At 39.7% G+C, this 17,688-nt stretch overlaps 1 protein-coding gene across 1 annotated transcript in view; it reads left to right on the top strand.

Annotated features, from left to right (window-relative positions):
- Positions 1-17,688, top strand: part of LOC114246575 (uncharacterized) — a 45,576-nt gene that overhangs the window by 15,672 nt on the left and 12,216 nt on the right. Inside the window, exon 2 of the mRNA XM_028179158.2 lies at positions 1,731-2,033. Coding sequence (XP_028034959.2) covers positions 1,731-2,033 — 303 coding nt within the window. The remainder of the gene's footprint in view (positions 1-1,730; positions 2,034-17,688) is intronic.

The following is a 17,688-nucleotide window of genomic DNA, read 5'->3' as shown; positions in this document are numbered from 1 at the left end:
ACTATTTGGTTTAAGCGACATTTTTGCAACTTTGCAGGAGAGCCCCTTGAAGTTTAAAATTTTGGAGAAATACAGCTGAGCCATTTAAAGTTTAGAATTGAAAAAAAAACATAATAAAAAACTTCTTCAGCAATTTGAATTGGGTAAACTTAATTCAAGTTCAATTAAATACATCGAACTGTTAATGCTGATACCAAATAAAACGCACCTTTAATTACAAAGATAAATGTCGCGTGTTAAGCGAAATGTCGCTTGAACCATTTTTTTTTTTTTATTGCTTATATGTGTGGACGAGCTCACAGCTCACCTGGTGTTAAGTGGTTACTGGAGTCCAGAGACATCTACAACGTAAATACTGCACCCACCTTCAGATATGAGTTCTAAGGTCTCAGTATAGTTACAAGGGCTGCCCCGCCCTTCAAACCGAAACGCATTACTGCTTCACGGCAGAAATAGGCAGGGTGGTGGTACCTATCCGTGCGGACTCACAAGAGGTCCTACCACGAGTAACGAAATAACCTTTCATCCCTCGATATGTGGTTAATCTTTTTGTGTAGCACTAGTAACATAATTGCTATAATAGATAGGGTATGCTGCAGCAAGATTCGTTAATATTTTCAGAAATTGCGTTATAAGCAAAGCAAAAAGAGGTACCACCGGTAAATTTAGAAACAGTCACAACACAAGCAATGAATTGGGAGAAATTTAGATATGTGTCACCGCTGGTATTGGTAAATGTACTAATAAACGGTAGCCAGCGGCTTAACTTTGCTTCTAAGATTGCTGAAGTCCACGAGCGATGGTAACCAGTCTCCATCCGTTGGTATCCTCGTCTGTCTAAAAGGGCAATAAACAAAAAACCAAAAAAAATATTTTGAAAATAATGTGCGTTTCAACCCTAATTATGTCATTTACTCCAGTGAAAGCGCACATAATATTTTTAGGTATATCATTAGTTTGTTGACCTCCGGAGGTTTACTAGAATGTCTCCAGCACAACATTGTGTCACGTCATTGCATACAAAGAGGGGAGGTTTTGCAACTCTGGCGCTATTCGTCAGAAGCAGTGACTCTGCAATCTTAACTCGCGCCAGGGGTTCAATACCTTTTTAGCGCCCTCACCTTTCGAAAATATACTCGCAAATTAATAAATAAATAAAGTAAAATAAAAAATGTCATAAGCTCAATCTAGACCAGTGTATCCCAACCTTTTTTGTGCCATGAACCACTGTAACATTTCTGAAATTTTATGCCCCCCATACATGATTTTTAAAATTTACTGATAGTAGGACCACTTGTGAGTCCGCACGGGTAGGTACCACCATCCCGCTTATTTCTGCCGTAAAGCAGTAATGCGTTTCGGTTTGAAAAGTGGGGCAGCCGTTGTAACTATACTGAGACCTTAGAACTCATATCTTAAGGTGGGTGGCGGCATTTACGTTGTAGATGTCTATGGACTCCAAAACCACTCAACATCAGTTAGGTCGCTCACGGTCGGACGAGCTTACGGCCCACCAGATGTTAAGTGGATACCTTGAGACAAGAGTTCTATGGTCTCAGTTGTAACAGTACAACGACTGCCCCGCCCTTCAAAGTGAAACGCATTACTGCTTCACGGTAGAAATAGACAGGGCGGTGGTACTTACTTACTAGTGCGGACTCACAAGACGTCTTACCACCAGTAAAGGTAGACTCTATTCTGTATCTAATCTCTTGCATCTCTAATTTTAGGACGAGGTGATTTACGACGTACCAGCCGAGGAAACCCGCCCGGATTCGCCGGCTAGCACGAAAAGCGACTTCCTCAAGCTCCGGGAGAATTTCGAGAATCCTAGCCAGCCAATGAGGGAGACGGATGTGCTTAAGCCGATCTTGAAGCTGTCAAGGTCGACAGAGAACATAGAGGATAGCTTGAAGAAGAACATGACCAGGAAGTTTTGGACGGAGACGAAAAGAACCAGGAATCGATGCGAGGTTCTGACGAGGGAGAGTCCGCCGAAGAGCTACAACCAGTTGCACGTGGACAAGGAGAATGTGAGTGAACTTGATTTTTGTGTAACTTAGCTTGCTAATCTGCCGGATTCTAGTTTTAGATATGTGCTCTCGGCGTAGAAGAGTACCACTGGATATATTTTATGGTAGGCATTGGCTCGGCTCTGTCCCTGGCATTGCTGAAGCTGATGTCCATGGGCGATGGCAATAAAAAAAATCTTCCCGTCGATGCCATGAGTCGACTAAGCGTGTCATCATAGAATGGACAGCAGCGTTCTTTGAGACATCGACCTCACGTCTCAAGCTTGGCGGCGGTAAACACGTCGCAATGCCTATGGGTTCGTTGAACCGCCAATGATATTATCTAAATTAAAAATCATTTACACGGGCCAAGCTAAAGCATTAGCTAATTCGAGGATAATATCAGTATAAAGGAAAATTACGGTATATAATAATTATATTAAACTGTAAATTCTGTTCGATATCTATTGTGTAAGTATCACCGCACTGTGTGCTCAATGCGAGTTTTTTTAACTTCTCGATCGCGTATAAGTTAACTCGGATATGTATGGAGTTGGAACAGCGCCCCTAGCGGCAAACGTAGGCAAACGTCCCAACTGCGTAAGTTAACTTTTACGCGATAGAGAAGTTAAAAAAACTCGCACTTAACACATTGAAATGTTGTGTTAGTAGTAATGATGGCAGAAATGTATTCCTACCGTGGCGCAAACCATAATATGGAATGTAGAAGGAACTAGTTTGTCTTTGAAGTTATCACAGAAAGCAAGATATCTGCAGATGCCTGAATCTCCTTTCCCCGCATTCCTTTAACACCACCAGTAATGACGCAAATTTATAAACCGCGCGTTTTAGTTACGTAGGCAATAAATAAATAAATATTTACTAACAATCACGCCACGTTAACTGGTCCCGTGATAAGTTCGTAAAGATCTTGTGTTACAGGTACCACATAACGGAAATAAATGTAAGATTTTTATTATACACATACATATATTTAATATACATCCATAACCCTGGAAATGACAGTTATATTTATCATACAAATATATTCCCTTGGCGGGATTCGAACCCGCGACCCCCTTGTGTAGTGACCATGTCACTTACCACTACACCAGACGGCCGTTAATATATGATACCTTATTGATTCCTTCATCTTGCAAGATGTTCATTAACATGAGTTAAGTGGGTATATATATGATTACGAGTAGAACAATGTGTATCTCAGGATTCGAACACCGACGCAGTCGCTTCGTTAAATACGATTTCACCAGTGTCACTGTGTCAAAGATAAGACGTCTGTGTGCTTAGTGCCAGTTTTTAATGGTCTCGATAGCGTATCCTCCTCCTCCGTGCGTCGTATTCCTCAGTTCTGAGGGTCGTGACCTTTACTGAGCACTTTTGTTGGGACTATGTTCCTCCATTCACTTCTGTCCTCCGCGCAGTGGATAGTGACATTGATGCTGGATTCCAAAGTCGTCTTAATCTAATCGATAGCGCAGTGATTCTCAACCACTGTTCCGCGGCACTTTTGTGTGCCGCCAAATTTCAAAAGTGTGCCGCCAAATGTTGCGAATATATAATAATGTTAATATTATTAAATTATATCATTTTAAAAGAAAAATATTTTAAACATGAATATATATTTAAATCCACAAAAAAAAAATTATAGTATATTTTAGTTTATTTCGTATATTAAATTTTTTTGATAAACTATTTATGCAGTGTGTTGTAGTAAGTAAATAATTTTTATCTTTTTTTTTTGTGTGCCGCCAAATTTTGAAATCGTTTAATATGTGCCGCAACAAAAAAAAGGTTGAGAATCACTGCGATAGCGTATAAGTTAACGCAAATTTGTATGCAGTTGGAACAGCGCCCCTAGCGGCAAACGCAGGCAAACGTTCCAACTCCATACAGTTTTGAGTTAACTTTTACGCTATCGAGAACATTACAAAACTCGCACTAAGCACACAGACGTCTTATCTTTTAGGCCACAGTGACTTCATTATGCAGCTATCCAACAATTACTAGTTACTGCTGATGGCAGGGCCTCTTGTGAGTTCGCACTGGTAGGTGCGACCACTCCACCTATTTCTACTGTGAAGCAGTAATGTGTTTCGGTTTGAAGGGTGGGGCAGCCGTTATAACTATACTGAGATCTTAGAACTTATATCTCAAGTTGGGTAGCGCATTTACCTTGTAGATGTCTGTGGACTCCAGTAACCACTTAACACCAGGTCGGCTATGAGCTGGTCCACCCATCTCAGCAAAAAAAAAAAAAAACTGAAAACACCCATATTAACAATTAGGGACTGGTATTTATTTAACAATTATAGCTTTCAAGTAAACTGTAATGACAGAATTGAACGCATCTATTGTTTGTCTGGTCTTGGAATTTAGGTACTATTACTCATTAGCTATCATATACATAGGAATATCGTTCGTAAAGCTGAACAGGCAAAGTCGGAAATTCTGTGAATAACGACCAAACTATGGTTTTTATGTTTTGAAACTAGATGGCGTTAGTTGAAAGTATCATCGCTAAAAAAAATATGTATTTCTTTTTTGTTTTTGGCGTTGTATTTTGATATTAATAAAACGCGATCTGTACTAACATTGACCCTCGTCGGTCTGTTTACAAACTGTACACGATTTTATCTCAATATTATTAATATGACGTCATGAGATATAAACAAACGTACCTACAGCGAAAAAGTGGTCTATTTTATATAGCGTATAATTCTCGGTCTATTGTTCATCATGAGTGATAAAGCTGAAATCACAACTTCCTCATAGACGTAACCCACTGAGTTTCTCGCCGGATTTTCTCAGTGGTTCGCGATTCCGATCCGGTAGTTGATTCAGCCAAGCATTGCTCTTGCTAGGGTCATTGTTAGCCATTCTCTTAGGCTCTTTTTTATTGCTTAGATGGGTGGACGAGTTCACAGCCCACCTGGTGTTAAGTGGTTACTGGAGCCCATAGACATCTACAGCTTAAATGCGCCACCCACCTTGAGATATAAGTTCTAAGGTCTCATGTATAGTTACAACGGCTGCCCCGCCCTTCAAACCGAAACGCATTACTACTTCACGGCAGAAATAGGCAGGGTGGTGGTACCCACCCGCGCGGACTTACAAGAGGTCCTACCACCAGTAAAAAGCTCTTAGAGCTACCAAGGATTTGGTAGAGAAAAGATTCATAACTTCCTCTAAACACGTCCCCACTATTCGATCGGTATAGGAACTAGAATGAAAATTAATTCTTTGTCTCACAACACACGTTGGCAGTTAATTATGAAAGCGCAAAGTCGATATGCGGGTTGTTTATTCAATAAATTATACTGCAGTTGTACAGCGAACTCACATGTTGATACACGTGCGCGACCTCTCCGGGGCAATATCTGACAATCTATATTTTATACGTCAAGCAAAAACTTTGTATCCCTTTTTACGAAAATTGCGCGGACGGAGGAGTATGAGATTTTCCACACTTATCTATATCTATACTTCTATACTAATATTATAAAGAGGAAAGATTTGTTTGTTTGTTTGTTTCGAATAGGCTCCGAAACTACTGGACCGATTTGAAAAATTCTTTTTCCATTAGAAGCCGACATTGTCCCTGATGAACATAGGCTACTTTTTTTTATTTTTTTTTTTTTTTTTGGTTTCATGTGTGTTTTAATCTTTCCGAAGCGAAGCGAGGGCGGGTCGCTAGTAGAGAATATAGAGAAGAAGTGCACAACGCTAATATATTTTTTAAATAATGCATAATAGATATGCACATTAAATCAATGAAGAAAACATTACACACACTACATACCATGTATTTGACGCATACACGCATGCATACTATTTATTGTAAAACTTTTGTTCTTGGCGTCTATTGTCAAATTGAGAATAGATTAAATATTGTTTGCTTTTGTTAATATTTTTTATAGTGTAGTCTTGGCGAAATTTGTGATTATAGAAGTATAAAATACAATCATAATAGTGTACAAACTTACAATTCCAATTAATTATAGTCGAATTTCGACTACTGTGGGACCTCTAGTATCTGTAAATGAATTAACCGACCTAAGAATAAGAGGAAATGTCTTGTGAGTTATTTTCCAAGATATATCCTGAGTCTCGATCCCGGATGTGGAGCGGCTTAGGGACGAAAAAGGGGACTGTCATGTCATTGACAGGCAGACGTTGTCCTGTACACACGTCTTAAATCATAGTCATATGTATGTATATTTCCTTCAAACGAGGCTTGTGGAGAGTACTTAACGGTAGGCAGCGATTTGGCTCTGCCACTGGCAGTACTGGTCCATGGGCTCGTCTGCCTACAAGGGCAATAAAAAAAAAACTCAAATTTATAGTAGTAGGAATAGAAACGTTAGAATGAATATTTTGTCGTGATATTAAACCGCAAAAGCAGTTTTAACTGACCAAATTAAAGAATAATTGAGGCCGTCAGCACAAAGTGGCCTAAGCCACAATTTTTCATAATCATGCTTATATGTATATTGCAATTTATTTAAAATATAATAAATTTTGATGCAAAACCGGCCTATCTACAGTTTCACTCATAGATAACAGATGGCTTTGTAAACATTATTGTTTTTTTGTTTACTCAAATTCAAATTCATGAAAACTTAAACCTCATTGCTCCTAAATAACTATGGTAAGCTTAGGCCACTTTTGCGCTGACGGCCTCAATTATGAATAATAAGAATTCAAATAACTTTCGATTCCTTCTCCTCATTCCACCTTCTATTATCAGCATTCTTAACCCTTTGACTGCAGGGTAGGTCACTGGTGCCCTACGCGGCGCACTAAAGTGATTATGTCGATTTCACGGCACTCAAAGGGTTAACTGATTAAATACAAATGCTAAACTGGTAGCGCATGTCCTCTTTAGAGATGTAGTAATAAATATAAGGTAAAACTTTAAAATTACATTTACACTTTACCGATCCTTGTTAACTCAGTGCATAATATTAATAAACAAACGTCATAGTTTATCACCGTTATATCTATATAGTTTAATTTATCTTATTTATTCAATAGTGTACGCTTACGTCACGGCAAAACCGTGAATCACTGAGCGTTGTGCGTTTTTTAAGATTCTAGTTCTAGACTCTAAAATTATTTTAAATAACCGCTTTTATTGAACTGGATGGGTAAACCAGCTAGTATTGGTTATATTGTAAGTATATATATATATCTATTTTTCTTCATTATTTAAGAATATGTTTATAGGTTTGTTTTGTTAAATCTCTGTGAATATTAATAATAGGAGAGCGCAATGTATCTGTCGAGCCCACTGTGTTTCTCGCCGGATCTTCTCAGTGGGTCGCGTTTCCGATCGGTGGTAGATTCTCCTAACTACTGCTCTTGGTAGGGATAGTTAGGTACCACTGCCCTGCCTATTTCTGCCGGGAAGCAGTAATGCGTTTCGGTTCGAAGGGTGGGGAGTCGTTGTAACTATACTACTGAGTCCTTAGAACTTATATCCCAAGGTGGGTGGCGCATTTACGTTGTAGATGTCTATGGGCTCCAGTAATCACTTAACATCAGGTGGGCTGTGAGCTCGTCCACTCATCTAAGCAATAAAAAAAACCTGCTTTTCTATACCAAAATGCGTACACACATGTCGAGAATTTAACCATGATAGCACCTTGAACTCTGCGTGTTTTATCTCTAAACGATAACTCCCCCTGGTTCTGATAGCGAAGACGTTAATCTGACGGAGACTGTATTAATATATTCAATGTTAAACGCTAATTGGAGTTTCGGTATCTTTGTACTTAAAGCGGGTCGGGTTCTTCTCGCGTGAGTCTTCGGTTATAGCTCAAATAAATATCGTAGCTTGGAGCTGTTACGTCAACAAAGTTCATTCTTAGTAATTTTAGGAAGTCGTCGTGGCCAAAAGTATAAGACGTCCGGTGCATTGGTATCTAGCGATGCAACGGTGCTCGAATCCCGCAAACGGGTACCAATTTTTCTAATGAAATATGTATCTAACAAATGTTCACGATTGACTTCCACGGTGAAGGAATAACATCGTATAATAAAAATCAAACCCGCAAAATTATGATTTGCGTAATTACTGGCGGTAGGACCTCTTGTGAGTCCGCACGGGTAGGTACCTCCGCCCCGCCTATTTCTGTCGTGAGGCAGTAATGCGTTTCGGTTTGAAGGGCGGGGCAGCCGCTGTAACTACACTGAGACCTTAGAACTTATATCTCAAGGTGGGTGGCGTATTTACGTTGTAGATGTTTGAGAGGCTTTGCTCGTTCACCCATGTAAGCAATAAAAAAAATCTTAAATCACGCTCTCTTACATTAAAAAAAATAAAGTTGAATATCCGATCAGCATGCGATAGAGAGATGTCGAAATAGCGTTGGTAAAAGAAAAATGTGGCAACGGTAGTTGAGTACGTGCTCAATATTCAAAATAATAATGTTTCAACATTAAAATTCGATTAAGTACTTTTGTCGATAACTGTATCCTAAAAAACTAAATGAGTCAGTTAAGTCCCGTCTACATGGTATGGCTAGTACGGCTGGGTTCCTGTTGAAATTCATTATGGATTCCGGATCCTTAGAGGGACTGAGGTCGCGCTATCCGTGGGCTTCGGTTATGTGTACCTTGAACTTGAGGAAAGTTAAGGAAGTAATGAATTTTTCCCGTTTTTCGAGATGTTTTTTAAATTTATAATTAAAAGTAATACAAGATTTGATGAGCTAGTTAATTACATTTGATGATTACAACATAGTGACGTGACGTTTGGTAGGCAGCGGCTTGGCTCTGCCCTTGGCATTGCCGACGGTAACCACTTACCATTAGGTCAGGCCGTACGCTCGTCTGCAGACGTGAGCTTGAGTCGGGCAATAAAAAAAAATTAAAATTGTTTTATTTTTGTTCAAGTTAACTAAGTGTAAACATAGCTTTATTTGAACTCAAGGTTGCGGCGTTCAAGCCAAATCATCAGTCTTGGTACCACAACCGTCGCACATCAATGTCCGTTATCTGGTCCAAATTTTACGGTTTACTGTTAGTAAATTTATTTTAACGTTCATCGCGTGTTGAGTGCGGGAAAATGACGTCGGTGCTTTGTTTGGGCCGAAAATGTGACAGTCTTTCAATGTGTGTTTTCGATTGATTCCAGTTCGGAGTATTGCTAAAGGTTATTTTATTGAATGGTTTACTTGTCGATTCTGATGGTCCAGACAATTGTGGTCGTTACAAAGATTTGAGACATAAAGGAAATTCGATAACGATTGGCTTTGTGTAGTGATATGCCTTGCAGTTGCATTAGCGCGAACCGTTTTGTGGCTGAAGTAGGTAAGTTGATAACTACCCGTGTGTGCTCCAATGTTAATTTGGAAATTATTGTTGTTAGTAATGTTAATAGTATTCAACCTATAAAGACCAGGCGACATTCTAGTGACACCGCACTTCCCAAAACTACTACCGCACGATGCTATAACATTTTTAACATGCTTTTATTAGTTTCATACATATGTTAGTTTGTATAATATATTATTATGTATGTTACGAAAACTTTGAACATGCTTTTGACCCCCTTCAAAACGTTGGTTTAACTCAAAACAGCATACTTATCAAGGATCAATGACAATTCAATGTCAAAACAGTCAGTTATTGTTATCCTTACTAGAATAATCAGGATTAGCGATTTTTTGTCGGGACTACCTCCCAATTGTGACAGATTTTCTTTACAAATGAATTTATTTTGAATTTCTTGGTTGAATTTGTTAAAAAAAGCGTGTTTTTATGTTTTTTAAACTATCAATTATTTTGTGAAAACAGTGGAAGTCGTTCGTGGATAATTGATCGAAATTGGGTCTCTCTGGTTCCACTAGTGTAGGTAACTGCACCGGATACAACTCGGATCTTAAAATTAGACCTTTGAGCACCCGATAAGAAATACATAAGACGAATTGGTAAACGAGATCAGACTGCTTGCAGATAGTGGAAGATTTTACTGTTTGTAAATGAGTCATATGTACCTAGCCCAGCCATAAGATCTGTTACAAATGAAAAATCTTTTTTTTAAATGAAGTACCTAATGTAATATTATTTGAATTTATACCTACATATTTATTAAAGTCTCAGCAAAAAATAAAAATATCATATTCTAAATGTCTGGCCACGAATCTATGTATTTACCCACTGTTTTCAAGGAAGATTTCGCCACTGCTTGCTCCAATCTATCCTCTATCGTTCAGGGTTGCATTCTCGCTTTCTTCGGACATATATCGCGAACGGTATGACGACTCAGGTGAGCGTCTTATGATGCAGGGCATGATAGAGGGTACAACACCGTGTGGCAGGTCACTGTTGCGGACCAAACAAATAAATGCAGCTCTAAATAGTCCTGTCAACGTGTGCACAAGAAGGGCCGCGGTACGCGAGGAATGGCGACGTCTGGTGAAGCGCACCACCATTCGAAATGATTACCACGACCGCTTTACCAATAGTGCCATTAACTGAGAAGGAATGAGTAAAAGGTTTTATCGTTTTTAGTGCGAAAAAGGAAATGAGCTCATCAGAAACTAATCTGCGATGTAGGGACTTAGTCCTTTTTGTTCCTATCTAACCGCTGGTAGCTTAGGAAGCTATTCACGAAGACTCAAGGGCTCAACCTGAGAGAATAGCTTACGCTGATCCTAGCGAGAGTGTGGCTGCCAGTGCCCGTACAGCGTCCCTCCCTTTGTCCTCGGAGACTAGATGATTCGAAAATCATAGCCCGCATTTCCGACTTCCGGCGTACCCAAGCTACATAGAATTAAAACAAAGAGAATATTGTGAGGACAAATACTGGTTCATTATTTGTTTAAACTACCAGAATTGACTGTGACTTGTGTAGGATGTAGTGAGATAAAATTCGCTGTGATTCACTGCGAGGTAGGTACTTATGTATATGTACTGGTAAATTAAAATTTAACAACTGTATGGTATGAAGGTTTCCACCCCCTCGGACTAATATCCAAGAAGGTGGTGAACCTATCCTCTCGGTCTCACAATCTATAATAAATATGGTAGGGTATCTTGAGAGCCTGTCTTATTTCTTCCGTGAAGCAGTAATGCGGTTTCAAGGGTAAGGCAGCCGTTGTAATGGAAAAACTGACTTGTGTGCCAACGTCTCAAGGTGGGTGGCGGCATTTATGTACGTTTCTGATGTCCGTGGACTACGGTGACCTAGGCAATAGATGGGCCTTGAGCTAGTCCACCCATTCAAGCAGTAATAACGGAAATTGTTCATAAAGTAAGGTCAGTTGCGCAGGTCGCTCTATCCCAAACCTATCTCATTAGGCGCGTTACATTAACCCCGAGTATTGTGTCCAATGACGCAATTACACAAAACAATTACGGTATCGCGAAATGCGCGTTTAAAATATGAAAATAAATACAAAATTGCGCGTTAATTGTTAAGGTTTTACATAATCGAGACCTTGGGTGTGTGAACGTAGGTACGATAAGAGATGACGTCATCTTTTAAGAGGAGCTCAAAGGTGCGCAAACTATTGGGACGCATCTTTTGAAGGCACCACTAATAATAGGCAGCTTGGCAGTTCCTTTTTTTTATTTTGGCGCTTATATTCTAAAAATCGGTGTACGTCAAGGTCTCCGGAGAAAAAATAAATGGCACGGTTTTTCAAGCACTGGTCACCGTTCTCATCGATTTTTTTTTTATTGTCCTTGTAGGCAGACGAGCATACGGCCCACCTGATGGTGAGTGGTTACCGTCGCCTATGGACTTCAGCAATGCCAGGGGCAGAGCCAAGCCGCTGCCTACCGAACCTATCGATTACGTCTATGGGCTCTAGTAACCACTTAACACCGGGTGGGCCGTGAGATCGTCCACTCGTTTACGCAAAAAAAAAGAAACGACGAAGAGTTCGATGAGCGAACTAACTCATAGAAATAACCCACTGAGTTCCTCGCAGTGGATGGGTATTCCGATCCGGCGGTAGATTCCATGAAGCACTGCTCTTGCTAGGGTCGGTGTTAGCAAATGATCTCAGGTTGAACCCGTGAGCTCATCTACCCATCCGTGAGAAGCTGGAATAACTTAGGCTACAAGCGAATAGGGAGGGGGGAAAATGGCGCGGTAATCATGTTTGAGTTTACATTGACAAAATGTTGATAATATTGCTTTCTTCTTTTGTGTTTGAAAATTTTTGGCTGTGTAACTTTTATGCCAAGTCTTATTATTTTCTTCTTATGTTTCGTTATTCGATCTCGATAAGAGTACATTGCGCGGCTTGTGTTACGAACGCGTGGGAAAATGATTGATCAATTTGATTTTCACGACCTAAATGTTGTTGCAAACGCTTCAGTGTGTGTTGTGAGTTCAAAGACCTATCGTTTAAAGAGGATCCATTGCAAAGTTTCCGAATAAGATAAATATTAGGTCAATAATAGTATATTTATTTATTTATTTCAAGCCTGGCGATGATCTGTAGTTAGAATCACAATTAGGTGATAAAAAAAAATTAAGTTTGACCTGTGTTCATACTCCTTCTCCCTGAGTCGCGTTCCTCATGTTTGATGGTCGTGACCATCTCCTCGCATTATCCTTCTCTGGATGATGTTTCGTCATCTTCCTCTGTTCTCGGCGGTGTGTATGGCATCGTAGACGGTGGTATCCAGAGTGGTACGAATTTGGTCAGACCATCGCATTGGATTGCAGCCTGTGCTCACAGCATGTTCAAAATTGCCCGAAACTTAATTTAATTACATTACTCGTACTAATTATGTTAGTTAGTAACCTATTTTTGATGTACATTACGCATGGTCAATCGGTGACTCATTCGAATAGAAGTGGATCTAAGTTATTACGATTCAAGTTAATAGAAGGATCTGGAAGTTTCGTAATGATACTTCGAGTGAAGAAGATAATAGTCTACTACTCTGATTTCAAGCCATTATATAATTCGTACTAAAATATAAGTTCATGCTCATAATAAGTTGGGATACCTACCTAACACAACTTTAACGGTTGACCTTGAAGGTTCCAAATAAGAACTGGTTTTCATTTATAGATAACTCAATTTTTAGACCATGTCACACCCTCGGGGTCAGTTTGTGGTCATGTCGCCCCCTAGGAGAGAGATATCGATTATATCTACATCTTAAGCTAACTTCCCTACCCTTCTCCCTTGAAAGTAGTAATTTCGGATTCTTCCTATTCAGTATCGGTGCTAAGCTAGGCATTCTAGTCACCGTTCTCGTCGAACCAATCGATCGCGACGAAAGGTTCGTCCTGAAAATTGACCCACAGACACAGCTCACTGAGTTTCTCGCCGGATCTTCTCAGTGGGTCGCGTTTTCGATCCAGTGAGAACTTCAGCGAAGCACTGTTTTCGCTTACACTTTCCGTAAAGCTAGCGTAACTCACAAGGTTACTAGCAATAGGTAAGCAAAATACTGCCGAGCAGTAATTCACTTCGGTGTAAGATCTTCCCTTTGTCGTTACCCTGAAATATGGTACTTGGATAGTGAAAATCCTTTGACCTTGTTCTAGTAAAGGTGTTTAGTCTATATTCCTTAGGATCATATAAATATGGACCGATTTGTGATCGTATGTATAATTTTAGGTTACTTCCATAATTCATATCTAAAACAAAAAAACATGGAATTGAGCACAAAGCAATAAAATGCTTTATCAATTTTGAGTTGTGCTGGCGTCGTTCTGTCTCATGTTTGAATTGATAAGGAGCCGGCTAATTGGCAAATTACGCAGAGCTAACGACTAATATCGATGCCGTCTTGTATTTCCTCTTCCAGAATCTTTCTGCAGTCGAAGTTTGATCTATAATCTAAAAGGCTGTTTGCAACGATTAGTCATTGACATATGACAGTAGCCATTGACAAATCGTGCAAGTCAACAACGATACGTAATACCCCGAATGGCCGGCTCATGTATCCATTTCAGCGTTAGATGTAAAAATTCCGTCGGTTTTTTTTTGTGTTTGATAATATTTTATCTTAAACTAATTATCCAATTAGTGGTGTCGCGAAGTTTATCGGCCTGTGTGAAATAACGACTCGAAGTAAAGGGAATAGGTGTGAATAAGTTTGACGGTATGCTGACATGACAATTGTTAGGCTTGTTCGAATTTTAGCTGCTCGGTCGTGCTCAGGTGTTGCTGATGTCCATGAACGGCAATGATTACCTGTTATCGGTTAGGTCGTCTGCTTGTAGTACGATAGAAGAGAATGTGATGCGTGGTCGTACCAAACCTGGTCACTGTTGGTAGGACCTCTTGTGAGTCCGCACGGATAGGTGGCCACAAATAGGTGGCACCAGCCTGCCTATTTCTGCCGTGAAACAATAATGCGTTTCGGTTTGAAGGGCGAGGCAGTCGTTGTAAATATACGGAGAACTTAGAACTCATATCTCAAGCTTGGTGGCGGTATTTACGTTGTAGATGTCTATGGGCTCTAGTAACATCTAACACCAGGTGGGCTGTGAGCTCGTCCACTCATCTAAGCAATAAATAAAAAAACCTACATTTATTAGTGCCACTATAATCTCGATGGTGCCACTCAATATTGCTTTTAACTACCGTCAATTTTTCTCTAAAAAATGTTTACGCATGTTTGTTTGTGCATTCAAAGAAAAGAACAGTATCTGAGAGCCTTACAGTTCGTTGGGACTTGGAGTTCCATATTCACGCTATGAAGATATATCCATCATTTCGGATCCTCCCGATCCACTTAACGGTGCTTCTAAGTACCCCAAGCACCGGTCATCGTTCTCGTCGAACCCGATTCCGATCCGGTTGTAGATTCTGCGAAGCACGGCTCTTGCTAGGGCTCGTGCTAGCAACGTCGTCAGGTATGAGCCCCGTGAGCTCACCTACTAGTTAAGGTTACGCTGATATGGTCTCTCTAGAGTCTAGACCATCAGCTTAGATAGGAAAAATAAGATATTCCGGATAAATCTGAAACGTGAATTATAATTATGATAATTTTTATTTGAGTCTATAGCTTTGTCAGAATATATTCTCATTAGACGATCCAAAGATGTTGATGGTTTTTTTTTTGCTTCAAATGATGTCGTCTTCTGAGGGGAATATGACAATCTATATAATAATGTGGTTACGATTAAATTTAGTAATTTTCCCCGGATCATTGAACTATTGTGAAAATTGAATATTTTGCTTATTGATTTTGTTCTTTGAGATTTGATCTAAATAATTTTGATCGGCCAGAGAACAAAGGATGCGGTTTCCGTCTCTCCGATTTCAAGACAACCAGCGTCGGCTTATTTGATCTCACTAATTGTCTTGAAGTAATTAGAGTACTCGTAGTGTTGGGCTAAGCTGTCGATAGTTCGATAGATCTGATATAAAAAAGTTTTTTTTTTTTTATTGCCCTTGTAGGCAGACGAGCGTACGGCCCACCTGATGGTGAGCGGTTACCGTCGCCCATGGACTTCAGCAATTCCAGGGGCAGAGCCAAGCCGCTTCCTACCGTTAAGTACTCTCCACAAGCCTCGTTTGAAAATGATAAACGTTCGAACATCGCTAATCCGATCGCTTAACCCTTTGACTGTCATGAAGGTCACCGGTGCCCTACGCGGCGCACTGAAGTGATTATGTCGATTTCTGTTACTAAGGCGCCTAGATTACCTAACTTTCCCTTCTATTATTTGTATCTTTTAGTCTTTTAGGTCTCTCTAAAAATAAATTCATTCTCAGTATCTTCGGATTCGTCTTTCCCAGATTCTATTAGATATTCAGTGCTCGACCAGTAATAATTACTGGTGGTAGGACGTATTGTGAGTCCGCACGGGTAGGTGTCGCCACCCTGCCTATTTCTTCCGTGAAGCAGTAATGCGTTTCGGTTTGAAGGGTGGGGCAGCCGTTGTAGAAGTGTTGTAAAAGTGAGACCTTACAACTCATGCCTCAAGGTGGGTGGAGGCATTTACGTTGTAGATGTCTATGGGCTCTGGTAACCACTTAACACCAGGTGGGCCGTGAGCTCGTCCACCCAGCTAAGCAATAAATAAAAAGGTAGTGTGTTGGCGTCAAACGTCGCGAATTCCATCATTGGCGTGTCGTATTAACCAAACTATTCAATTATGTATATTTTTCCTAGCTATGCTTCTACCATGCCATATGCTTATACCAGCTTCACCGAACGATTAGGTGAGCTCACGGGACTCTAACTTGACGACGTTGCTGACACTAACCCTAGCAAGAGCAGTTCTTCGCAGAATCCACTACCGGATCGGAAACGCGACCCACTGATTTGAACCAGCGAGAAACGATGAGTAGCCTATGGTGGGCTGTGTTTATGGGTAGCCATGTGGAAGCTAAAAAGCGCCAAGAGAAATCGCCCCTATTAGAATCAGACGCTGAAACCTTACTTATTCATAGCACACATTAATCGATATCAAAGAGTAGCACAACACTAGCAGTAAATCGCTATCGTGTCAGCACGTCACAATTAAATTCTTGTAATGACCTAGCCTCATTTGTTTATATAGTTTGGACGGCTTTCGACCACAACGATCCAATTAAAATATGAAACATAAAAATATTGTTCATCCGTAATGTTTGTGGTGACTTTTTTTTAATGCCTAGTTGGTTGGACGAGTCCACGGTCCATCCGGTTATTAGTGGTAGCCGATTGTGTATGTTTGGTTTCGATAATGGCTTACATTCGCAATTAGGTCCATTATAAAATAAAATTAGTTAATATTTTGTTTTAAAAGTTTGAAATTTTCTGATTTAAGACATGTGTAAAGGATAACCTCTATCGGGTCCGCTAATTTAATATGAAATTGTATTTCCTAACGGTGGTTTAAATACGAACGAACAAAGTCACGGACAAAGCTGGTGTTGGATAAAAGAGAGAGAGAGAGTATTCTGTATTGTACACCAAAAAAATAAACAATGCGAAATATTAAATACAAAAAAAAACAATTGACCGTCTTATCGCTAAGAGCGATTTATTCCAGACAACCATCAGGAGGATAAGAATCATTGAAAAAAATTTAAAAAAAATGTCATCGTGAGAAGGCTAAGAGATGTGAAATATTGATATTATTTTGTACAAGTATGGATGCATAAAATGATAGTTTACGACAGGAAATTCATGTGGCATTATGGAAAATATTATTAATAACTAGCTGAGTCATGCGATATTATCCGCGGTTATTGTCGTAGCTCGGGTGATGCGGCGGGGCGAAGCTAGTCTAAAAAAAGTAGCCTAAGTTACTCCTTATATCATCAGCTGCCTATCAATTAAGTCTCGTGAAAATCAGTCCAGCCGTTTCAGACATTAGCCGGAACAAACAGACAGACAACATTTAAGAAAAATGTTATTTAGGTATATATACTGTGTATACATACTTACGCATTTAGTAAAAAGTAGTTATTTTATTATTACAAACAGACACTCCAGTTTTATTTATTTGTATAGTTAAGAAACAGTAGCTTGTTGCAAACTACTACATGAAGACTGTATATACATATGTATATACGATTACTAGCTGTACCCGTCCACTTCGCTGGGCATTTAAAATTAACATTATTATTTCTCACCCCCACAAAGATTCTCATCATTAACGCCCCTGCAACTGGTATAGGGAGTCCAACACTCATATAAATATTAGCCTATCCATCAAGTACATGTATTTTCTACA

Source organism: Bombyx mandarina, chromosome 23 (assembly GCF_030267445.1).
Source record: "Bombyx mandarina strain Sakado chromosome 23, ASM3026744v2".
In the NCBI taxonomy this organism is placed as follows: domain Eukaryota; kingdom Metazoa; phylum Arthropoda; class Insecta; order Lepidoptera; family Bombycidae; genus Bombyx; species Bombyx mandarina.
This window is presented reverse-complemented; position numbering and strand designations above follow the sequence as displayed.